This window comes from Ananas comosus, linkage group 2 (assembly GCF_001540865.1).
Source record: "Ananas comosus cultivar F153 linkage group 2, ASM154086v1, whole genome shotgun sequence".
In the NCBI taxonomy this organism is placed as follows: domain Eukaryota; kingdom Viridiplantae; phylum Streptophyta; class Magnoliopsida; order Poales; family Bromeliaceae; genus Ananas; species Ananas comosus.
The window spans coordinates 13614162-13638528 of record NC_033622.1 but is presented as its reverse complement, the minus strand read 5'-3'; the positions used below and the strand labels follow the sequence as shown (position 1 = coordinate 13638528).

The 24367-nt window shown below is 36.6% G+C and overlaps 5 protein-coding genes and 1 non-coding gene across 7 annotated transcripts; 5 read left to right on the top strand and 1 right to left on the bottom strand.

The window, feature by feature from the left end:
• On the top strand, positions 7678–10081 carry LOC109705582 (heavy metal-associated isoprenylated plant protein 5-like). The gene is made up of 3 exons (XM_020226327.1): positions 7678–8150; positions 9230–9305; positions 9784–10081. Exons 1-3 carry the CDS (start codon positions 7830–7832, stop codon positions 9921–9923), a joined length of 537 nt encoding a protein of 178 aa, XP_020081916.1. The 5' UTR covers positions 7678–7829; the 3' UTR covers positions 9924–10081.
• Positions 12474–14088, bottom strand: LOC109705574. The gene is made up of 4 exons (XM_020226315.1): positions 13896–14088; positions 13180–13405; positions 13038–13087; positions 12474–12787 (listed from the first exon to the last, which is right to left on the bottom strand). Exons 1-4 carry the CDS (start codon positions 14016–14018, stop codon positions 12620–12622), a joined length of 567 nt encoding a protein of 188 aa, XP_020081904.1. The 5' UTR covers positions 14019–14088; the 3' UTR covers positions 12474–12619.
• LOC109705558 (tRNA modification GTPase MnmE) lies at positions 14280–19293 on the top strand. 2 transcript variants are annotated; one of them, XM_020226304.1, is made up of 11 exons: positions 14280–14458; positions 14549–14841; positions 15059–15197; positions 15276–15397; positions 15520–15723; positions 16134–16193; positions 16765–16903; positions 17064–17182; positions 17520–17744; positions 18320–18532; positions 18692–19293. In XM_020226304.1, exons 1-10 carry the CDS (start codon positions 14290–14292, stop codon positions 18512–18514), a joined length of 1665 nt encoding a protein of 554 aa, XP_020081893.1. In that variant the 5' UTR covers positions 14280–14289; the 3' UTR covers positions 18515–18532; positions 18692–19293. The 2 variants fall into 2 exon arrangements, with proteins under 2 accessions (XP_020081893.1, XP_020081885.1); XM_020226296.1 differs by having other exon boundaries at positions 18686–19293.
• On the top strand, positions 19476–19561 carry TRNAY-GUA. Its single transcript is given in 2 exon segments — positions 19476–19512; positions 19526–19561. It is a non-coding gene; the product is annotated as a tRNA-Tyr (tRNA).
• Positions 20238–21238, top strand: LOC109727977 (non-specific lipid-transfer protein-like protein At5g64080). Its single transcript, XM_020258224.1, has 2 exons — positions 20238–20530; positions 21013–21238. Exons 1-2 carry the CDS (start codon positions 20238–20240, stop codon positions 21236–21238), a joined length of 519 nt encoding a protein of 172 aa, XP_020113813.1.
• LOC109706787 (chlorophyll a-b binding protein CP24 10A, chloroplastic) lies at positions 22559–24110 on the top strand. Its single transcript, XM_020227771.1, has 2 exons — positions 22559–22944; positions 23331–24110. Exons 1-2 carry the CDS (start codon positions 22718–22720, stop codon positions 23878–23880), a joined length of 777 nt encoding a protein of 258 aa, XP_020083360.1. The 5' UTR covers positions 22559–22717; the 3' UTR covers positions 23881–24110.

The window sequence follows — 24367 nt, the reverse complement described above, 5'->3', positions numbered from 1 at the left end:
AAATATAAAATATATGTATTCGAGCTGTGGCCTATGTAAATACATAGACCACAGAAATATATGTTTTGGGCTAGTGTCGCAAACTAGGGCCTCAGTCCAACAAATCTATGCTATCTAGGAGTATGTTCGAACACAGGTTGGGCCTAATTTTGTTATCATCGGACTTGAGCCCAAGGGAGCCTTACTGTGTATAGTGGCGCTTATTGACCCGTCCAAATTAAGTAGTTAGTATTTTAGTACTAAACTCTAACTACTGATCAAGAAGTAATTTAAAGTGCGAGCGCATTTCTGATCTTTAACATAGTGACACTACATTTTATTTTTTCACAGGAAGTGCCTTGGGTTGCCCGAACATAATATCTCTTATAAAGCATTGTTGTGTTGGCAAATTTACGTGATATTTGGTCGACGGCATAAAATCAATCAAAATTTTTTACATTACGTGCATCAAAGTGTTAGAATCTTATTATGAAGATAATATTATGAAAAACTCAAATCATTACACAATTTTTTCACTAGGCAGAGTAATCTACGGTAATGATGGAAAGGCTTAAGTTATAACTTGTTATCGATCTATCTCTCTCTTTGGTCTCTATCCGCGCCATTTTTGTGCGAGTTCATTACTAAGTAGAAGAGCATCATAGCACTCTCACGCCCATCTACCAACGTGTTGGATTTGGATGTATTCTCAGTACAAAAAGCCAAATATAATTAAACAAATAGGACCACAAACTTTGGGCCCGGGACAGATACAGCAAGAAATGATTCATCTTGTACTATGTAATTATTTGTTACTCTTATATTCCTACTTTAATATTGGACATAATTCAAGTAAAATACATAGAGCTCGATCAGCTCCTACAAGTGGGTCTAACCATGAATCCATGATGGGACAATTCAGAATGGGCTTGGCCTACAATCTTTAGCTAAAGCTCAACCCAGCCCAAATCAAGCCCGAGTTGCCCGGTTGCATGTTGAACAACTAGAGACATTTACCGACCGTCCCTAGAGCAAGTGACAAAGGGCTTGGTGGTTGGTACCCGAGACCCAAGTTCGAATCCTAATTGATTCACATTTTCAGTTAAGTTTATTTCTAAATGAAATAAACAAAGCGGGTAGGGTGCTACTTATCCCTCAGAAAAAAAAAAAAAAAAAAAAAAAAAAAACTAGGAATGTTTTTTTTTTCCAGATTTTATGCATTGCCCCTAGTTTGTAGGCTTCCACCAACAGGCAGGAACTATGCTAATTACAAAACGTAAAAATGTCCAAAACTTATATAAACTATAGACTATTTTGAACGGACTATCTAATGTTTCAAAAAATTTTAATTTTACTATCCACCCTTTCAATTTGTTTGATTTGAGCTAATTAAATGTACAAAACTTGCATAAACTATAGATCATTTTTAGTCGGCTATAAATATATTTAAACTTTTAAAATTTTGATTTTACTATCAAACCTTTCAATTTGTTTGATTTGATTCAGTACTTTGACTTTAAAGTTTGTCATTTGTCTTAGCACGTTTAAGTAGTATATCTCATGCACAATTTCCGCACCTTAAATTCATTAAAGTAAGCAATGGTTTAATTTTTAAAGTCAAAGTATGCAACCAACTTATTAATGTCAAACAAATTAAAAAATTAGGCAATAAAATTAAATTTTTGAAAGGTTGGATAGTCGACTCAAATGGTTCATAGTTCAACAAATTTTGTACACTTTTTACTATTAATAAATGACAAACGTGAAAATTAAACTTGCAACGTTTTGGAACTAATTAGGCTTAAGACCGGTCTCGAAAACGGATATAATACGAACATCTTTGAAATAGTCTTAATAGAGGGTTAATTATCGATGGTGCTCAGTTGTTGATATATATACATACTTTGATGCTTAATTTGTTAGTGCACTCTTCATATGGGAGAGTCTCTGTAGTGCAAATTGCAAAGTGACAACATTCTGAAACTATTTATGCTTAAGACTGATCCAGAAAATAGATATAACATGAAAAGCTGTGAAACAACCTTAGAGGCCAGGTTAATTATGAATGATGCACGATGATTAATATAATCTAAACTTAAATACTTAATTTGTTAGTATGCACTTCGTCTGAACTAGACTCGAACTATGTAATCTAAATTTACATACTTAATTTGTTAGTATGCTCTTCGTCTGAACTTGACTCGAACCGCAAAGTGGCAAACAACTTGTGAGGGGAGGATGAGTGAAGATAATAAAGGCTGTGTAAGAGCTTCACATGGGGGTGCCGGGAGTACTATAGCGGCAGATCAGTAGTACTGTTAAAGGCAGTTAATCGTGGGACGCTGGGCACGCAGGGAGCACCAAAACCAACCAAAGTTGGTTGGGGGCAGCTCAGTGGTAACTACCTCTTGTCTCCTTAACTTAAGGTGAATGATTGGGCTATATATATATATATATATATATATATATATTTATAGAATTAAGCTATTATCCTTTTAAAAAGACGAAGATCTTCGTCCTTCTAAATCGTTTTAGATGATAGGAATTTCGAATCAATGATCGAAATCGTTAAAGTTAATTTAGCGTATTTAAAGTGTCTAAAAACTAAATTTTAAAAATTTTAAAAATTATTTACGTAGGGCTCAAAGAATCACAAAATCACCGTTTTTGACAGCCTGTATAAACCGTTTGCCTGTTTAATGGTGTAAAATTATCCAAACAGTTTTAAATTTTTGAAAAAAAAAATTTTATACTATTTAGATAATTTTTTATAACTCCAATCATAAATTGTAAAAGTCTAACATCTATTTTCACAAGATTTTTTTTTTACCGTTCATTTTTCAACTCTTCAATGAACTTGATAATAAATTTTAAAATTTATGAAATTTAGTTTTTAGACGTACGTTATAAATACTCTAGATCAATTTTAACGGTTCCGATCATCGATTTGAAATCTCTATCATCTAATATAATTTAGGAAGACGAAGTCATCCGTCCTCCTAAACGGATAGTAGCTGCGCTCTATATTTATATATAGCATGCATATATATATTGAACCTATATATAGAGCTTGCATTTCCTTAGCCCTAGCCCTACAGGATAAGTTAAATGGATGTTTAAAGGCACAGGGGACCAATCCCAAAATGACCAATCATGCACAAATACTTAGTTTTTTTTTTTTTTTTTTGTGAAAAGTATTGTTTGAATAGAATTAATTGTCGAAAAATTATAATTTGTAATTTTTTTTTAAGATTAAAGATAAAACTTAGAAGTTTCTATCTTCTTGAGTACTAGTGCTCTCTTTTTTTTTTTCTCAAAAAAAAAGAAAGATGCATTAATTTAATTTTACCAAACATTAACATTGGAAGGAATTTCGCATCCTTTTAGCTCCATCATTAACTTTACCGTATATACATAGGTAACGCATCATCCTATCTTTCACATTATTAGAATATTAAACATCTAATTAAAGTTCGTGTTTCGTCCATGTTGTGGTTATTTTATATATGATTGGTACTTGTCATAACGATGTTACAACTAATTAACTTAATTAAGGGTTAAAGAGTTGACCAAATCACAATTAGTGTTGTGACTTTTTTCCAAGTTGCTTTAACTAACAAACCTACTGTATTAAGCGATGATTGCTATGATATCTTATAATCACAGGAATACGTACTCGACAATAATTGTTTATTCAATCCTTTTAAGTCCCTTTCCACACTAGCGGGCTAAGTTCAAGTTCCAGAACAGTTAAGTCATTTTTTATTTTTATTTTTAAAAAAGTGGTCAGGAATCTATTAAAGATGACTTACTATCCATTAATTAGCACTAAACACTTGTTTCTTAGTTAATTGTATTACTTAATAATATCCCAAACATGTCAATTTTTATATATACAGTGATAATTATACCATGGTGAAACTATATTCCCTTTTTTTTTTTCTTTTTTTTTTTTTCATTCCTACCTCATGGAAGAGCCAAATTTTGGCAGCTGGTAAGTAATATATATATTGACATAAGACATAAGTTATATGAAACAAAAAAAAATTAGTAATTGCATGGGCTCACTATTCACTCCCTGCTACTATATATTCCCTGTCATTACTGCATATTCGTGTAGCTCTGAGTCTCTGACTCAACAGGTAAATAACACTATTATTATGCAATAAGGAGGGGAAAAAAACAAGTCATGTAAATTTGTGGCTAGTTTATTCGGATAAGGTCAAAATCCAGGTCTTATCTCTTCGCATTTTTCTATTATTAGAATCTCAATGGTTTGGTCAATGGTTGGTATCTGAGATCCCAAATTCGAAGCCTAGTCGTTATTTCACATTTCCAGCTAAATTTATTTCTAAAAAAAATAAATGAAGCGGGTAGTATGCTATCTTTCTCTAAAAAAAAAAAGAGAAAACAATGTAGAAATTAATACCAAAATCTAGTAGCGAGTTTTCCACCTCTTTGGTTTTGAAAAATTTGTTTGAACTTGTGATTTACTTGTACTATTCGAATTATGCTTTAGCTTCTGATCACAGAAGAGTAAAAAAGATTTGTTGCCTTTTTATCTCATCTGTTAATTAATTAATTTCCAAGCCATGCCTCAGATTAAAAAATAACAATCATCAGGCCATGTCTAGCAATTGTTATTTTTAATAGGTGTAATTAATAAATAAAGTTGAGCAAATTTGGTTAATTATCCCATTCCGGCTCGGCTCGTTTAGGAGTGTGACATGGGATATTCATGTCCTTTTGCATGAATGGGCACCTCAGACACCTCAGGCACTGTCTCCCTTTTGCCTTCTTCCTAATTAATAGCAAAAGGCCATCACCAAGAGAATCCAAAAGATAGAGTTCCCCAAATTATATAACCCCCCAAATTTTAGCCCAAAACAATAGAGTATTTCATGAGTACTACAAAGATGAAATTGTATTGGGAGGGATTGGATGTTCTTTATTCAGCTAGTACTTACTATCCAAACAATTGAATTAATTATTTTCTTTCTGGATTAATTATTGTTTTTATGAACATTGCTTTGTTGTCTCGATTCTCTTGAATTGAAGGTTAGATAGGGAGCAGAATAAATCTGACTTTAGCCAACTGAGTCTAGCTATCTACAGGTTAAGTCATGCTCGGCTCAGTTCACAGGACTAAATCGGTTTATAAAGAAACAAAAGGGACGGGCGCGTACACTTCTCGGTACTTCTTTAGTTTTACACGACCTAACTAGTTCGAATTGGGTTCCAATACTTAATAATCCGCTACGACTTGATTCAAACTCAAAAACTATTTTGTTACACTCAAATCGTGCAAAAACTAACACGATCGATCCTTTAACATGCCTATTTGGAACGCGATCCAAGTTGAGTAGTTTAATTCACTTAAGCCTGTTTAGAGAACTAGTTGAATTAATGAATAACATTCGATCCCTCCTACTACAAGCAGTTAATTAGGGTAAGTTTATAGTTACCTTGCTAGCCTTAGAACTGGCCTGGGGCTGATACTACTTGTGGGCACACGAAGAAGCATCGATCTCCCACCCAGCATCGATCTCCCACCCATCATTTATTAGTGGAAAGCATGGCCAGTTTTTGGGGATTGGAGGTGATTTTGACGTGTGATCGGTCGGACACCAACTGCTTTACGTTGCGCCTGCCATGCACAGCCCAACATGCCCGCTAAGTACGTACCAGCAATGCAAATATGCACGTCTCTATCGAAAAAGCCTTTATTGTAAGAGGTACATAAAATTTAATCAAAAATAATGATAATATTATATTATATTAATTACATTATGATGTTAAAAGAATTTTGTTACTACACCTGTGTGCAGTAAAAAGACCATTAACTAAAACTGGGACAAAAATTTTTTTCTCCATCTCAGCCTTTTCTTATGGCTATTAGCTGGCCGGAGTATATATATATAGCATGCTGATTCACTTATTACTATTCATGATTATAATCATTTACGTAAATTTTTTTGTAGTATTGATTCTATTTGTATCAAAAGAAGTCACGAAGGTTGCGTGTTGTGTTTTAGAATTATTCTTTCGAACTAGGTTTGAAATTATGACGTCTTATAGAAATATTCAAAACAATTTTAGATATTTTTGATGGTTCAAAATATAAAAACAGATGTTTTTAGTAACATAATCCTAAATTAGACCATGATATATATATAGGAAAGCGAAAGTAAAGTAACATTGATTACACAATCGAAATTAATGATGTAAAAAAAAAGAAAAAAAAGCTCCTTAGAGATTTTTTTTTTTTTTTTTTTTTTTTTTTTTTTTGCCCTGAAATGATAAATCTGTAACTGTAGGACGAGGCACAATACGAGAGAGGGGTTCAGGGAGAGCTCAGAGTGCAGTTTCCGAATCTTTCCCTCTGTTTACTGCAGTTATTGCACTGAACTTTAACTGAATCCTTACCACTTTTTACCATTCCCCCCTGTAGCTTTTTGACCCTCTTGATCTTCATTTCGTGGTAATTAATATTGTCCTTTGATCAGGTACTCTTTGTGGCCCCTAGAATTATAAAATGAAAAAAGGATGATTCAAGCTGCTTCTTTTTTTTTTTTTTCGTTGCATATAACGTTGCATGTTTGTAAATGAGAAATTTAGAACTTCATTTTTACAAAAAGCGAAAAGCTACTAGAGAAACTATAATAAAAAAATTGCTGATGCATTGTTTGACGAATAATTTTAGGTAAACAGCACATCTATAATCTTTTGTTAGTCATTGGTCATAAGAAAAAAAAATTACAATCATGGAAAAATTAAAGATTTTCAAATTGGTAGTTTTGGAAGGTTCATTCAAAATTAACGCAAAAACAATCTAATTGATCTAGAGTATAAAGTTTAAACATACTTCTGATTTATTTTTTTGAAAGAAAATTATATAAACTTGGAACGTGATCGCGCGTAAAGTTCATGCACGATTAATGGTGAGAAATGGACCGATCGAACTTTATCTCGACTCGACATTTATTACTGAGTCACTTCATAAATTAACTGGGACCCAACCAGTTAATTATTTTAGTGGTTGTCACGTGACCATACCCTTCGTGAAAATGAAAAATGGCAATGTTACCTTTCTTACCCCACTCGGTACATTACCCTACTGTGGTAACGAAATGACAAGGGCAGTATGGTCATTTCATTCCCACTATCACGTGACCGAGTCGAGCCGAGCCGATCGAGCCGAGTCCGCGCCGCTCTGAGTTAGCTCAGTCATTAAGAAAGCATGTCTCTCTCTTCCACTGTTCCTGCATATATATATATATATATATATATATATATATCTCCTTAACATAAACCACTTCACAAGTCAAAATTAAGAATATATGAGGGGAAAAAAAAATACATATAATGTTGAAAATGTTACCTGTCATAGTGCATTTTTACAGTAGAGTTTTTGAATTGAATTTTGATTTAGGCTTAATCAAAATTTGTTAGAATTTGGTTCTGAATCTCAGTTACTGATCATATTTAGATCAACATCTGACCCAAAGGACCATCGAACTCTAATGTCAAGAATTTGCTAATTAATATCATGTTTTTTTTTTAAAGTTTTATCCTAAGTAACAAAAAAAAAAAAAAAACAGTTGATATAACTTAGCTACTTCATATATGTACCTTATATTTTGCCATATATATTTGGAACTCAAGGTAGTTAGATGGTTCAGCAAGAGCATCATATCAACCTCCTTTTTATAAGTAAAGAGTGAACCCTCCTCTCTTTTCCCCTCCCTCTATTCCTATATATATCCTTAACCTCCACAAAACTAGCTCTCTCCTTCAATACCCCTCCTCCTCTCTCTCTCTCTCTTCTATCTCTCTCTCTCTCTATATCCATGAAGGCCAATGGAATGCTATGCCGGTCGCACGAGTCGACGGCGGTCTGCATACCGTGCGACGCGAGGACGATGATCACGACGACGAGGAGGGCGGCCGATAGGAAGATTATCGAGAATTCGCGGCACCTGGTAGACTTCAAGTACTCTCGGCTGCCCGACTCGCGGAGGTTCGGCCCCGGTCATGATCGGAGGCGGTCGGCGGTCACACTCCCCATGCTCACGAAGAAGGAAATCAGCAGGGAGCAGCCAAAGCCAAACAATGCTAATGTCGTACTGCCTCCTCTTGAACCTGTATCCACTGCTGATCATGTCTTTCAAGTAAGCTACCTACCTTAAGTCTCTTTTATTAGTGCTTTAAAAAATTACAAATATAGATGCTCATGTGCTTTTAATAGTAGAGGAACTAAACTCTCTCTCTCTCTCTCTCTCTCTCTCTCTCTCTCTCTATGTATATATAAATATATATATTTGTATTTCATGTAACTTTTATATTGTTTTATGGAGTATATTGTGGAAATTAACTAAAGGAGATTAATAAGCTAGGTTAATCAAATGAATTGACTTGTTAATTCGTGAATTAAAGCTACTACACATGCTAGGATCTTCTTAATTTTGCCCCCAATTATATATAAAATGCAAATAGAAAATCACGCTGTGTCTTACATATATGCTAGTTCAAAATTGGATGAAGTTGCATCATTCAATATTCTTTTTGGTGCCTAGCTGCTCATACGTAGAATAGCTTTTTTACCTCGAGAAGCAGATGAGAGCCAATTATGTAATTGACAAAACAAATTATGCATTTTTAATGTACTCTTGCGGATTAATGTGAAATAAGTCGATTATAAACCTCCAAAATATGTACAACGTTTAACTTAAAACTTTACTTCGGGTATAGCACACAATAAGAAATTTTGTAGCTAATTAATTAGTTGGCCAAAGAGGCCCTTTCATCATTCTAATCAAGAGAGGGCAAAACAGTACAGCATTATGTCAAGTTCATGAAATTTATTTATGTAAACAACTCATACTACAAACTGTGAGATTAATGAGATAAAAGCCTCCATAAAAGCTTCCTGCTAAACTTAACTGTGTGGTAATTGACATGTAGTAAAAGAAAAACAAGGAGGAGAATCCAAATGGCTCAAGTGGATCTGTATACATAGTACCAATTATCAAGACAATGGTAGTACTATGTACAAGTTCTCTTTTTTAAGTGGAGGAACAGTAGTGGCCCACTAACAAATATTGCTCCTTCCCTTCCTCTATGGTTAATTATTTTGGTGTTCACATTTTCCTCCAAGTATTAACCTGTTCCTTTGTCTTCATCCCCTACAAATTATTCTAGTTTAATTTCCTTTTTCACTCCTCCCTATTCTTTCTTTCTTATTTGATAGGTAGTGGTGATGAGAGTTGCTATTCATTGTCAAGGGTGTGCAGGAAAAGTAAGGAAACACATCTCCAAAATGGAAGGTATATAGACCAAAATATATTTAGTACTCTTCTGGAACTACTAAGAGAGTTCTTTAATTTCCTCCTCTTTTCTTTTTTTTTTCAAAAAAAATTTAAAAAATCACCCAATGTATAGTATTATTTAATATTTATAGTTTACTATTCCATGCATGGTTCAAAGATACAGTACTTTACCCTAAAATGTGGTTTTTGTTTTAAACATGGCAACAAAATTGATGGTATATTTTATAAATAACAAAGTATAGTGTAAAGTACAAATCTTAAAATGATAAAGTGCTATAATTTACTAACTTATGATTTATAAATACAGTATTTTACTATCGCTATTTAATGAAAGATACGTACGAAACTAAAACAGAACACATATATAGGATGGTAAATTGTAAGTGAATTATATATACAGATAGGTGGTTTTTGAGATTTTTTTTTCTTATTTAACATCATCACTTTATTTTTTTTCATTAAAAAAAAATGACAGGGGTGACATCCTTTAGCATAGATCTGGACACCAAGAGGGTCACTGTGATGGGCCATGTGTCACCAATGGGGGTCTTGGAGAGCATCTCAAAGGTTAAGAAAGCTGAGTTCTGGCCTGCTGATCATCAGTTGATCAACTAGATGCAGTTTCTGTGGGTGTGACATTGCAGCAGAAAATGTCTATGAGCTTTTGGTGAGGGAGATGAGTTGGATGGTTACATTATTTCATTATGAAAACTATGTTTGTAAGTCACTATTGTATAACTATATTTTTATATTTGTAGCAATATTTGTGTGTAGCTCTAGCATGTTAGTATTCATATATACTCATGTTACTTCTTTTGTTGATGCAGAATCATGCTAAGTTGATGAACATCTAATCACTTGTATTAAAAAAAAAAAAAATGTTCCTATACGTATCAAGGGACCTTTAATTATATATTAGTGGAAACACTAGTTGACAATTGTCTACCATCTAAAAAATTCGCATTCCTAGAACTCATTCCGTGGAGTTATAAATTGGTAGATTAAATTAGAACAAAGGTTTGAATGCTGTCCCATAGGACCACTTTTCTCATTGAGTGGTTAAGGGACCACTAAATTTTTTTTTAACTATTTGGAGATCCAAGTCAATAGGCTCTATTTAAAATGCCCTACTTGTAGATATTAAAGATGCACAAGGTTAGGAGCTAGATGATGCAATGTGTATATTTAATTACCAACATATATATGCATCTTTAGTTGTCTAATTCAGTTCAGAGAGTTAGATGAGAGGTGTTCCTCCTAAATACAACAAACTATTAGCAACCAATGGTAGATGAGTTCTTTTGTTTAGGCCTCAGGTCAACATGTGATCATGCTAAAACACTTTAATTTCAAGAAGAATCTCAGCTAATATGTGTTGTGAAATATTGAAAAAATGTTAATTAATTAACTCGACATGGTTTATCGGAGTAGTTGGCATCATATACCTTCCATTAAGGTGGACCTGTATTTTCGTTTTTTATGGAGTAATTGAAGACCAAAACTAAATGACATAATTGTTAAATAGTGTGATATATATTTTAGTTGTTAATAACTTCTTCGTGTATCAAAAGTAGAAGCGGCAAAATTGAGATCTCTATTTTTTGGTGCCTAGAAACGAAGTTGGATTTGACAACAAAATATTCAACCCTTTCAATTAACTGCCTGAATAAACATCTAGGCTTTGGAAATTTCCAAAGCAACTCACATGATACTGAAAAAAGACTCCTAAAAAACAGTACATGTTTAAAAAGCAACTCACATGATTCAGAAAAGCTTGAGCCGAACAAACTATAGCGAAAAGCTCGTCTCAAGTTTAGGGTCCATTTGGCTCAAAGTAAAATCGTGAAAAATAAGTTTTACGTCTTGTAGTATTTGATTTGTAGGAAAAAAAGTAATTTTTCATCAATATTTGTTTGATTGAAAGGAAAAAAAAATCACATCTGTTTGGTTCAGTGAAAAAAAATAAATGAAAAAAGTTTTACGTAACGTGAGTTTTCGTTTTCTGCCGAAAAATAGCGAAAATTGTAAACTTCAATTTTTTTCCAAATCTATAAAAATATTTTTACGAAAAAATATTTTTACATCAAACCAAACAAGCGGAAAACTGGTATCATACTAAAAATAATTTTTCAGTTCGTTTTACTGTGAACCAAACGCCTCTTAATTCGTTGGATTTTCATAATGTTGCATGACTTTGCTTGATCAGTTGAGTGTTATTAGTCGGCTGTTAATTTTTTCACAAATTATTTTTAGTAGCTTAGGGTTTAGTTAGGATTTGCATGAGTAATGATAAACTTAATTACAGCCCAAAATGAGCTGTAATCCTACACACTCTCTCATCCAAAGATCATTTTACTCTGTGAATTTTATCACTCTCTTTTTTCTTCTTCTTTTTTAAACTAAAACCAAAAAGAGGCTAGAAATTAAACTGTAGTGACCTTTGGATAAAAGGATCGTAGCCTTGTAGGATTCCGATTGCTTTTTTGGTTGTAGACTTCGCATTTTTTGGTTTGCAATAAAATGACCAATTCTGCATAAAAGTAAACAATTTTTTGTAGGTTAAGAGACATAAATTATACATAAATTTTTAGAAAAACCTAAAGAAAAATATAAAGGGAAAAGTCTTTGAACCACCTTAATTTGTTTGAATTATAATTCATTTCTAACCTTAAAACATTGATATTTACTCTCTGAACAAGAACACAACTAAGCTCTCATCTTCATCCAGCCACTAAAAGGTAATGTTCGTATCACATTTTATTAGTTATCCCAAATGTTTGGTGCTATTTATGACTGGACTAAAATATAATGCAAAAACAAAATCAAATTTGATGTATAGGGAGTTATTGACAAAGATCCTAAAGTGCAGGGTGGCTTTTGAAATATAGCGAAAAATTATTGGAATAGGCCCTGTTGGGTTGCACTGGTGTTAAACAGATAAAATCCTACAAACTTGTTAGAGACATACATTACTCTTAGGTATCCAATAGGATTTGGATACCCTCTGTCATGAACCATGATACAGATTCCAGGGCAAACAACATTAAGATGATGAAGGACATGAAACCTTAATGTCAGCTTAAACAGTTCATAGATTACTTTCCTGTCGAAAGTAAGAGAGATAAAAGGTGAAACAACCAAGGTTTAACATTATCTAACACCTTGTTCAGATTCCAATTGCAATATTATTACTGTGAGTTTCTGGCCAAGAAGTACAAAAATATAAGATTGACATAAATCGTGTATCTGCAATATCCAGAGAAAATTTAGTTATACAGAAAACTGTTAAGAGCATTGAGTCAACAGACGAATTATAAAGATGTTGCAAATAAGAGTAAGCTCGGAAGAGTTTCTAGGAACATAGTTAATACTCCGCCAAGAAGGAACATGAAGGCAAAGGTAAGCAGTATCTTCCCAATATAAGTCAGAAGTGTTAACCTGCCACTAGGCTTCTTCATAGACTGGAGTTCAGGTGGTTTCTGCAAAATAAAAAGCAAACAAAATGTCGGATTCCATTAAAATTTCAGCAGAATCCTAGATTCAAACCCAAAAAGAAAAACATTATAGACAGAGTAATACTAGGGCAACCCTTATGCGGCCCCCAAAGCGCCTCAGGGCAAGGATGTAAACTAGTAATTGTGCACCACGCGTGATTACTGACGTATAAACAGCCTTTAAGGAGACCTTTCATGATTTCCGTAGTAGCACTTCTTCTATGAAAAAACATACCTTGTTACTGACTGATGTAGACTGCATTCCTCTTGCATCTTCGTCGCCGACTTCACAAAAAATCAAGCATGTTAAGTTCCAGTTTGTTGATAAAAGTAAGTGAAGTTCCAAGTTCCAACAGATCAAGACTAGCCTATAATACCTTCTTCAGTAACTGTCTGCAACTTCCAACCTCGGCCATAATTAACCAAAACTGTCCTGGGACCAAAAATCACCGGTTCCTCCCCCTCCTTGACGGCCTCAATATACAAGGCGGGAAGAGTGCCGGCAGTTAATTTGCGATTAATACTATATAGTGCAAACCTTGCTTCTGTTCCTGCAGCAAAGCGCCGAACTTTACCTGAGCTCTTGCAGGCAATCTCCAAAAACTGATCAAGAAAAAGCTTTACTGGCTTCAACATTTGCATGGCTCAAACATACAAAGCAAGCAACATTTGGAAACGAATTGGAAGTACAAGTTTGGAATATGTACAATCTCAGCGTAATTGAGCTACAAGTAATTTACAGCTACATGTTTTATTGCAATACAAGTTGAACTAGACATAATTCTGAGCTTATTTGATATTATTGACAAATACTAAGAGCATTTAACCATATTAAGACGTACAAAAATGCACACAATGTGGAGCTTCCACACAATTTTTCAGCAACATGATAAACTAAATAATGAACTTAGAATCTAATGCCAAATTAACGAGCAGCGGCATGAAAGAAAGGATCAAGCACGCATAACACCACATAAATCACAACTTTCTTATACTTGAAATCGTGTTGAGCATGAAATTAATATAACCACCATAGTCTCAATCATCGTACAAAATCAAACCCTAGAACAAGGAAAAGCGTGCGATTTCTTACGGATTTGGAATCGGAATCGTCGGAGGGAGACTCGATCTCCTTCAACAACGAAGCTTTTGCTTCCTCCTCCTCCATTGGCACGTCATCGAACCTCGATCTCTTCTCCTCCGCCGCATCGGCCATGGAAACGAGGGAGAGGGGAGAGAACGAAGACGAAGAGGCGACGAGAGAGAGGAGAAATAGCTCTGTTTGAGGAGATAGGGAGAGTTGACTTTTTTAATCGGGTCAACGATTAGCCGAACCCAACCGGTGATCCTACTTTATTGGGCCGAGAATAGGCCCAAAATCGAGGATTATGTCCAAGGCCGAGGCACATCCTGGGCCCGTTAAGCCCATTAAAATTTTTATCTCCTCCCCGCGAAGAAGTCCAAAAAAGACGCCAAACTCGAAACCAATGGCTCTCACTCTCCCCCGCCACCTCCTCCCATGGCGAATTCCCAATCCCCTTCTCCTCCTCTCCCATTTCTTAAACCCTAGAACCCCTCTCCTCCCCTCCTCCTACTCCTCCCCCAATACCCTGATACGCCAATCCAGAACCCTAATCTCTCGCCTCTCCCCCTCAGGTTTCAGTCCCTTACCCTCCTCTCCTGGATTCTCCACTGTACTCGTCCTCAAAGTTTTGATCTTTTTCTCTCATCCGTTTGTTTCTGTAGATAAAACCCTAGTTCTCACCGAAGATGAGAGAAGCGCCTCATCCAAATCGGAGGAGGATAAGGCCTCGCCGGAGTCGGCAACGATCGCGGCGATCGTCACTGCCTTGGGCGGCGGTGCGGCGCCGGTGGGGATAGTTCGGCTCTCGGGTCCCACGGCGGTGGCGGTTGCGCGCCGCGTGTTTCGGCCTGCGAGGAGTTCGGCGAGGGGGCCTCGCGGAGTATCGTGGAAGCCCAAAAGCCATTTTGTAGAGTATGGCTTCGCGTTGGATCAAAAGGGCAATGTTATTGATGAGGTATCCAGTTGCTAATTATCTCTTGTTTTAGTGTATGCTATGTAGGTGACAAGTTCTATAGTGTTATCAGGTCCTTTTGTTTTGCGTTTGCATTTCTATTTCGAATGATTTTAATTTTTGCATTTCTCTGTGTCATCTTAATGAATTTAACTTCCGACGTTCCGGCATAGTGAATTGTTCACTTGGAGATGGTTTTTGATGCTGTAATCTCTATCAGGTTTTGGCCATCCCTATGTTGGCACCAAGATCCTATACCAGAGAAGATGTTGTTGAGCTTCAGTGCCATGGGAACGATGTTTGCTTGCAGCGGGTGTTAAGAGCTTGCTTAGAAGCAGGGGCAAAGCTTGCAGAACCTGGTTAGCTTCTTGTTCTTTTTGCCGATTCCGTATTTCTGGTTAATAGGCTCTCGTATTTAAATGGTTCAACTATGTTAGGCGAGTTCACTCTTCGTGCTTTTCTGAATGGACGATTGGACCTTTCTCAAGCAGAGAATGTTGCAAAACTTATTTCAGCCAAGTCGTTGGCTGCGGCAGACTCTGCATTAGCTGGTATACAGGCATGTTTTACTCTAATGCTGTTCTTTTTGCAGATTCTTAGGTGATGGTGCTTATAATTTACTGTCTAGGTTTCAGTAAAAGATGACGAGAATAAGCAGAATTTTTGTTCTTTTCTGTGCAGGGAGGCTTTTCTGCCATAGTAAAATCTTTGAGAGCTCAGTGCATTGAGTTGCTTACAGAAATAGAGGCTCGTTTAGACTTTGACGATGAAATGCCACCTTTAGACACCACAATATTGATCAACAAAATAAGTGATATGCGGCATGATGTGCAACAAGCAATGGATACTGCAAACTATGATAAACTCTTACAGTCAGGCTTACAGGTATTGTTTGCAATCTCGTGCTTCAGTCTTTGTATCTGGTAATTGAAAATTAAGAGCGTAATTAAGTTCTTTCTTTTCTGTCTTTTCGCCTCTTCTCTCATGTTTTTTCTTTTGCTGATACATTCTTTTCACTTGAGTGATTGGCTTACCTTCTTTCGTATATCAGTCTTTTCCGAAGTTTGCCATATTGACATAATTCTACATTAGATTTTTGAGCCTTTTGATGTGTCTAATCCCTTCTTACAGGCTTCTTTCATGTATTTCTCTTTTGTTTTGATATAAATATTATTGAGATATAGATATTGTCTTATATAAAAGACTTCTTTTGTGAATTCCCGGCCTGAAGGGTTCACCTTCATCTCCTGATATATTACAAAATCTTTAAGGAGTTCTGATTTCTTTTTTTGCAGATAGCGATCATTGGCAGGCCAAATGTTGGAAAGTCAAGCCTCCTCAATGCTTGGAGCAAAGTAGGCTACACTCAATTTGCTTCTTTTTTTTTCCCCTCTCTTTACATTTGGCAGTGCATTTTACTATTCTTGGAGCATTTTGGCCAAAGCGACAAAATTTAGTCTTAGAGAATTGATTTATATCCTCTTACATTTTGCTATACTGGGTGTGCAACTGACAAGCTACAGACATGCAATGGTTATGTCGGATCATGAGGGACATGCAACTAACATGCGATGAACACCTGATGAGATGCTGTTAGGATAATGGATGTGTGAACCATGGTAGTGAAGAATCCTAGTCTTCATTGGTGTGATTGGTGCTTAATGTGTCTCATATACAGCCCAAATCCATCTGAAGAAGCATGACTAAACTATTGTTGAAAAAAGATTATTGCACCATCTTGGATGAAAAACTATTAGTTCCTTCGGGATCTTGATAGACATTATTGTCTTAAATTTGATACTAGGTAATTCGGGATTGCCTGTACAGTGCAACTTTTTTGTGTTGATATGATGGGCTTTCTTTGGACTTTGATATCTATTTCTGCATCCTGTTATTTAATTATTAGTGTTTTATTTTAGCTTGCAGAGTGAGAGAGCAATAGTAACTGAAGTCGCTGGAACTACGAGGGATGTGATAGAAGCAAATGTCTCCATTCAAGGCATTCCTGTCACCCTTCTTGACACTGCTGGTATCAGAGAGACCGATGATATTGTAGAAAAAATTGGTAAGGTTCTCTCATATGTTACTAAAGGGTTGTATATTGCAGGCAATCATCTGATTGCAAATACATCACTTTTCTTTCTAATTTGCTGATGGTCTGCTACTTCAGAATGTTAACTGAAGAATTTGACAATTTGCTCTTCCTAATACTTTTCTTTTTATAGGTGTACAGCGATCAGAAGCTGCTGCATTGGCTGCTGACGTGATTATTATGACAGTAAGTGCAGTTGATGGATGGACGGAAGATGATGCAAAACTTATTGAGCACATTCAGATGAGTCAGGTATGCTATTTTATCTTCTTTCGTTATGGTCATGTAATTTTTAATGCAGTTCTGTCTGAAAATGCTGCAAAACTCTTGGCTCTATTGCTCATGCTTACCTTGCCAGTGGGAATGCTCCCTTTTTTTTGTGTGTGATAAAAAGAAAAGTAAGCTGTCATTAGACGATCTAACTATAAAAAAATTAAGTTGGACTTACCGTCACCTATATATAGATGCAATTGCTCTGAGATAATTTATGAGAAAATGCGTTTGATAGACCATGTTCTGTATGCCATTGTTTTCCTTATATAATATTTCCACAATACATATGCTGACTTTGTTTCTTCATGGAGAACAGAAACCTGCAGCTATTGCAATGCCCATCATTCTTGTTATCAATAAAGTGGATTGCGCACCATTTGTTTCGGTGGAAGAGTTTGGGAACATTAGTAGCTCTTTCAACAAGCATGTCTTGACATGTGCTGTCACTGGTAAAGGCATCCCTGAACTGGAGAAAGCAGTACTGGAGGTCCGAGGTCTTGAACCTACTGCTGTAGGGGGTCGCAGGTGGACTATAAACCAGGTAGAGATCTATATACAGGATAATGAGTGTCTCTTTACCCTATTACTCTCTTAATTTTGTCATCTTTCACTAGTTTGTTGCCAAACTATGGTACTTCGAAGGCAGTAATGTTGTAGTAGTAAAAGATTATGCAGGTAATAACTGAAGAGGAAAGAGGTGGTGGAATGCCATTACTACAAAGAGCCATCAAATTTCTATTTGTAATATAAGTTGGGTGTCAAAACGAGATACCTGTTCCACTTAACAAAACCAAAAGGGATTACATACATATCTTACTCAGATATGAACCATATAATATATCAAATGCTCAGTTTATGCATTGTTCTTTTTCCCCCTTTAGGGAATGACTTGGTTTTATGAGATTTATATAATAGATGTCACATGAATATTCAGGCCTCGTTTGATCTTGTAAGGACATTAGAGTAAAATTGGTGTTAAAATGCTTACATATCTGTTATGTTGTATTTGTTGAGCAACCAATACCATTTTATCCGGTTGGGTGGCTTATCATTTGTTAAAATAGATTTGTATGCAACTGTTTTCTTATTAATCATAGATCAATGATGATTATCCAGAGACAATTTGAGCAGCTCCTACGCACCAAAGAAGCTTTTTCTAGATTGAATTTATCAATTACTGAGGAGTTGCCAATGGACTTCTGGACTATAGACTTACGGGAAGCAGCTTTGGCTCTTGGAGAGATCACTGGGGAGGACATATCTGAAGAAGTCTTAACAAACATTTTTGGCAAGTTCTGTATTGGCAAATGAATGCGCTACTCTGGTCAGGTTGTAACTTTACCCCTACCTAACTGTTATGAGCAAATCCTCACACCTTATGTAGTTTATATCTGATAATTTCTATCAGAAATAATTTCTATCAGAAGTATGTTTTCTATTATTGTCTGTGATTCCCGCAAATTTCTGAAGCAAACTAAACAGTTGCAGGTCCTTCGGAGGGTTCGTTACTTCATGATTCTGACAAATCTCTTGATGAGCTTGGAGCGATAGATGACCATGCATAACTCAGATAACAAGTAGCTATGAGGATAATACCATCCGAAGACGCAGACATTCTGTGAGAGAAAAAAAAGGTTGTCGGAGAAACATTACTTCCAAGTGAGATTGCGCACCAAAGTTAACCCAGCGTATCAGATGACTTGCAAACATCTTAGAAGCATTTCTTTATGTTCTCTGATATCATTGTAATATAGGCCTCAGTTTTCAAGTCATATATAGTTAAGACTTTTGCTCCGTGCATAATGAATGTTTTGTATTTCATCGGGTGAGAATGGTTTGACCTTTTCCGTTGCTCTTCGGCCTGCCAATTTCAAGTGTTAGTGAAATATTACCGAATCTGCAGGATGAAGGTCGAAGCGATCTTTTGGTATCTTAAAAATTGCTTGCAAGCACGAATACAGGAATGGATAATGGATATTTGTAGTGATAGTAGAATGAATGTATGTGAATTTTTCCATCGCATCTTCAATGTGAAGTGTTGTAAAGCTACACTTCTCGTGTCTAATATTACGTAATCTATTGCTTATCTATAATCAATGGAGATAACCATGACATTATACCAACTATTCTTGCTTCTTTTTGTAGAATTCTGATTCAGATCAAGAACCAAATTAGTGTTTTTAGCAAAAATCCTTCGCTTACTAAAGTAAAGCCCTTAAATAGAGACCTCTAATTCTCGATAAAACTTAAAATAGTCAACAAAAATTGCAAACCGACCTTAGCTCAGTTGGTAGAGCGGAGGACTGTAGTCGTTGCAGCTAAATCCTTAGGTCGCTGGTTCGAATCCGGCAGGTCGGATTAATTTTTTTTAACTTTTTCTTTTATTTTAAAAATTAAAAAATTTGAGGGAGCTAAAAGACTTGATCAACTTCTTTGAAAAAAAAAAATAAAAATCAAATTTCTTATTTTATATTTTAAAATCTTTGGTTGATTTAAAATACTTCAACAAAGAATTAATTTTTTTTACGAGAAAGAAAAAACCCTTTATATTTTCTATTCTAAACTTAACTGCGTTGGAGGGGGAAACAGCCCAAAGTCTATATTTCAATAATTGATTCAATTAGTCCTTCCCTCACCCTGAAATTCTCAAATTTAAAATACTTTCCAATGAACTCACTGATCCAAATGAATGAATCACTATGAATAGTTGGTAATTCCATTGAACAAATACATGCAGTTTTTCAATAACCAAAAACCCATTCACTAATCACAACTGTTGCAGCTACCCAGAACCTTTTGATCTTCCAATGAATGATGTCAACCCACACTCTTTATCTCCCCACCAAAAGAGTTACTTAGCTTTTATTATTAGGATGATCTACACAATTAGCACCACTTAAACTCCATCATCATCATCTCCTCATTCTCCTAAACCAAATACCACACTCCAACAATGTCCTATGTCACGAATCAACTCTTCTTTTTACTATTCTTATTATTATTATTCTCGTTCGAGACCCTTTTGGGCTCGGTAATGAGCACGAACCTGTCAACGCCATTCGGGTCGAACCATAATTGTTCGGGCGCGTTGTTTGGGTTCAGCGAATGTTTGGAGTTTGTGGAGGGCGGGGCGAATGCGGCGGGGCCGAATCGGGGTTGCTGCTCCGGGCTCGGTCACGTGCTGAGCCGGAGCGTCACGTGCCTCTGTGAGGCCATACGAGAAGGGGCGAGGCTAGGCGTACCCGTGAACGTCACCAAAGCTCTCGCTTTGCCCTTGCTTTGTGGGCTCTCCTACACGCCAATAGTCCCATGTTACAAAAGTAAGGGGTATATTTTTTTATTTTTTATTTTTAGGATAATATATAAGAACATGAATTTTATAGAGAATACAATTCTAGTCATTATATGAAACAAAAATTTTAAAACTATGTAAATAGCAGATAAATGACTTTGTGTTTTACCTTTTTTTTGGTTTATCTTCATTATTATTATTATTATTTTACTCTTATTAAATTATGAAACAACTAATAAATGCCTAAGTATTTTTTCCTATTTTGTTTAATTTTTGAATGGCTAGCTAATTGTAATTTAGTTGCCTCAAAAATTGAAATTTTTTGGAGATCTATTTTATGATTTTAACAATTTTGAACATCTATTATGCTATTCTCCGTTGTATTAGAGGAATAATAGGAATATTTACCACTGTCCAATCTTTAATTCTTCAATTAAACGCAATCCTAGTTATTATTTCAAATATTTATTAAAACATTAATATTTCTATTCAAAAAATTTAACCGGTTATATTGAAGGTCCACCAAACCAGTCACCGGCGTACCCACCGTCGACGCAACCGACCCCATCCCCTTCGACGCCTCCGACTTCACCATTTCCTGCACCATCCTTGCCTCCGACGACATCGCCTTCGCTACCACCATTCTCTCCGGAGGGTCCATCCGTGCCACCACCGTTGTCGGAGTCCCCACAAGCCCCGGTACCGGCTGCGACATCGGCGAATTCGAAGTCGGGTGCAATTGAGCTCGGGTTCTCCGTGATGGCTCTTGTGGTTGCTTTTGTTGTTGCCTTGTTCTCGTACTTGGAGTTTTAGACTATGTTATGCATAGTTTACTTAGTGTTAGCTCTTCGTGCGTTGATCTTTTTTGGTTTGTTCATCGATGTATGAGGTGAATTTGTAGTTGGACATTTTGTTTTTGTTGACGCTAAGGAATAATTATGTGCATAATTTTGTATTATCCCTTATAACCAATTCATTTCTTGTGGCTATAAAGTATTTTATCATAAAGTACTATACAATTCGAAATGATTTGAACAAATTTCTAGTCCACGATAGAACCATGGTTGTAAGAACCAAAATTTTTGGCATTATATAATTAGTCTTAAATTTAGAGGGTTAAAATTTTAGATTAAATAGGTTTCATCAATATTTGAGGAATATTCTTATTAGGATCCACATAAGACTAAAATGTATATGCATGCAATTTATTAGTTCCCTCTCTTGTCGGGTAGTTGGCGCTTGTCATTAGTTCTAAAAATTTACATAATGCACACAGACACAATACTCACGTGTTTCAATTATGACTCAGTTTAACTAGCCTCACATCATTTTGAGTATAACTCGACTCAATTCAGTCTCTCATCGATTTGAGCAGGACTTGAACCAACTTAAACCTCTCGTCATAGTACAAAATGCTAGTTCCTTTGAGCTAACATCTCTTTCATAATCAAAATTGCTACTCTTACACCCTAGCTAGTTATGAGGTGCACAACTTATATTCACCATCCAAAAATTCTTTAATTTTTAATATTTTTAGCACAAAATTATTAATTTTTGAATAAATAAGATTGTAAGATTTATTTCTTACTTTCAGGTATCGTTTGGTTTGGGTATAAGCAAGAACTAGCTATTACAGGGATAGGTATAAGTATGGGAATAAGAAAAATAGTGTTTGGATAAAAATTGGGTTGTTTCCAGGAATAAGAACAATTTTAAATAGTTTTATATAGAAAATGGAGATGTTGGTGGGGATAATCGAGAATTACTATTCTCGAATAAAAAATTAACGTTTTGGTATAAAGAGAAGGATAACAGTCTATTTCTATTTCTATCCCCTAACCAAACGCTGCCTCAAAGTACAAAGCTCATAAAAAAAAAAAAATCTTAATTTTCTGGCCACTAAAATCTCGAGAGCCAAATCGAAAGGCCAGGATGAGGTCCACGTGTCAGTCAGGCAGCAGCCGAAGTGGATGGAGAGCCTCTTCCTATTGGCCAGAAATCTATCCTCCTTGGCCTCCGAGATTCCCCCCCAGATTTAGTGGCTCCCCCCAACTCCCTCACTCCCACACCTCAACCTCTCAATAGTATAACAACTATACCACCCAATAACTCACAGAGGAGGAGGAGGAGGAGCAGGAGGAGGAGGACGCGCACATTGAATCTTTAAGCACACCAAAGAAGAGTTTTGTGCTTGTGAGCTTAGAACAGAGGAGAAAACAAAAATGGCCATGGCCTCCACCTCCGCCGCGGTCCTCCAAAGCCTATCCAGCCCCTTCGTCGCCGGCTCGCGGAGGTCGCTCCTAAACGCCGCGATGGCCAGCAAGTCCGCTGCTGCCGCTGGCAATTCACGCAGGCTCCTCGTCGTCGCGGCCGCCGCACAGAAGAAGTCGTGGATCCCTGCTGTCAAGAGCGACAGCGAATTCATCAACCCCCCCTGGCTCGATGGCTCGTAAGCCCTCAAATATCTCTCTTTCTCTCTTCGGTTCTGTAGTTAACAGTTTTTTACTGCTAGTAATGCAGTCCATCGAAACAGAGATTCGATCTATGTTTGAAAATTTTAGGGAAAAAACCAAGATTTATAACTATAGAAAAAAAAGAAGAAATTAAGACTTGTGAATATGAAATTAGGAGCAGAACTAAGAACTAAATTATTATAATAAAAAAAAATAGCTGTCATTCAAATCATTAAAATCGGCGAACATTACATTTGGTTTTTTTTTAATTATTTTTATATTCAACACATTTGTTCTGTCGTATGATAAAGTATGAGAACTTAAACTTTGGCGGTAAAACTCTTTTTTTGTTTTGTTTTTTGGCGCGACCAATGTATGGAAGGCTTGCCGGCGACTACGGGTTCGACCCGCTGGGGCTGGGCAAGGACCCGGCGTTCCTGAAGTGGTACCGGGAGGCGGAGCTGATCCACGGGCGGTGGGCGATGACGGCGGTGGTGGGCATCTTCGTGGGGCAGGCGTGGAGCGGCATCCCCTGGTTCGAGGCCGGCGCCGACCCGGGCGCGGTGGCGCCCTTCTCCTTCGGCTCCCTCCTTGGCACCCAGCTGCTGCTCATGGGCTGGGTCGAGTCCAAGCGCTGGGTCGACTTCTTCAACCCCGAGTCCCAGGCCGTGGAGTGGGCCACCCCGTGGTCGCGCACCGCCGAGAACTTCGCCAACGCCACCGGCGAGCAGGGATACCCGGGGGGCAAGTTCTTCGACCCCCTGTGCCTCGCGGGGACGCTGCAGAACGGAGTCTACGTGCCCGATACCGAGAAGTTGGAGCGGCTGAAGCTCGCGGAGATCAAGCACGCCCGCATCGCCATGCTCGCCATGCTCATCTTCTACTTCGAGGCCGGCCAGGGCAAGACCCCGCTCGGCGCCCTCGGCCTATGAATCCAATCAACTGCTGCTCTTCTTCTTCTTCTTCTTCTTCTTCTTCTTCTTCTTCTCACGTTTTAGTTTTTTCCGGCTCTCTTAACTACTTGGTTAGATTCTCACTTCCAAGTGTGTTGGAATGTAAGGTAAGGTAACGTGGAAGGAGGGGTGGGGAGGCTTTTGTACAATGTAGTATATTTCCCTTTACTGTATGAAAACTATGGCATGATTTGTTTGATGGAGATATACATGTAGGCTATATATATATATATATATATATATATATATATATATGTATATATATATATATATATGTATGGCTTGTGGAGCTGCGAATGTATCTACGGCCTATGACATTTTATTTGAAGTGAGGAATGAATTCGCTGTTATGGAAGCGAAATCTAAAATTTGACTGGTTTGATCTTGAATATGAATTTCACAAATCTTTGAGACAAGGTCGAATTCCGATATGAAACTATGAAAGATACATGGAAGTAAAATACAT

Excerpts from the sequence above, each read along its gene's own strand:
- LOC109706787 (XM_020227771.1), top strand. The coding sequence starts at position 22,718 with ATGGCCATGGCCTCCACCTCCGCCGCGGTCCTCCAAAGCCTATCCAGC. Across the intron at positions 22,945-23,330 it reads CCCCCCTGGCTCGATGGCTC|GCTTGCCGGCGACTACGGGT; the intron begins GTAAGCCCTCAA and ends AATGTATGGAAG.
- LOC109727977 (XM_020258224.1), top strand. The coding sequence starts at position 20,238 with ATGAGCACGAACCTGTCAACGCCATTCGGGTCGAACCATAATTGTTCG. Across the intron at positions 20,531-21,012 it reads CCATGTTACAAAAGTAAGGG|GTCCACCAAACCAGTCACCG; the intron begins GTATATTTTTTT and ends GTTATATTGAAG.
- LOC109705574 (XM_020226315.1), bottom strand. The coding sequence starts at position 14,018 with ATGGCCGATGCGGCGGAGGAGAAGAGATCGAGGTTCGATGACGTGCCA. Across the intron at positions 13,406-13,895 it reads ACGATTCCGATTCCAAATCC|TTTTTGGAGATTGCCTGCAA; the intron begins GTAAGAAATCGC and ends TTTCTTGATCAG. Across the intron at positions 12,788-13,037 it reads CTACATCAGTCAGTAACAAG|AAACCACCTGAACTCCAGTC; the intron begins GTATGTTTTTTC and ends TTTATTTTGCAG.
- LOC109705582 (XM_020226327.1), top strand. The coding sequence starts at position 7,830 with ATGAAGGCCAATGGAATGCTATGCCGGTCGCACGAGTCGACGGCGGTC. Across the intron at positions 8,151-9,229 it reads CTGCTGATCATGTCTTTCAA|GTAGTGGTGATGAGAGTTGC; the intron begins GTAAGCTACCTA and ends CTTATTTGATAG. Across the intron at positions 9,306-9,783 it reads ACACATCTCCAAAATGGAAG|GGGTGACATCCTTTAGCATA; the intron begins GTATATAGACCA and ends AAAAAATGACAG.
- LOC109705558 (XM_020226304.1), top strand. The coding sequence starts at position 14,290 with ATGGCTCTCACTCTCCCCCGCCACCTCCTCCCATGGCGAATTCCCAAT. Across the intron at positions 15,724-16,133 it reads TCTTACAGTCAGGCTTACAG|ATAGCGATCATTGGCAGGCC; the intron begins GTATTGTTTGCA and ends CTTTTTTTGCAG. Across the intron at positions 16,194-16,764 it reads TCCTCAATGCTTGGAGCAAA|AGTGAGAGAGCAATAGTAAC; the intron begins GTAGGCTACACT and ends TTTAGCTTGCAG.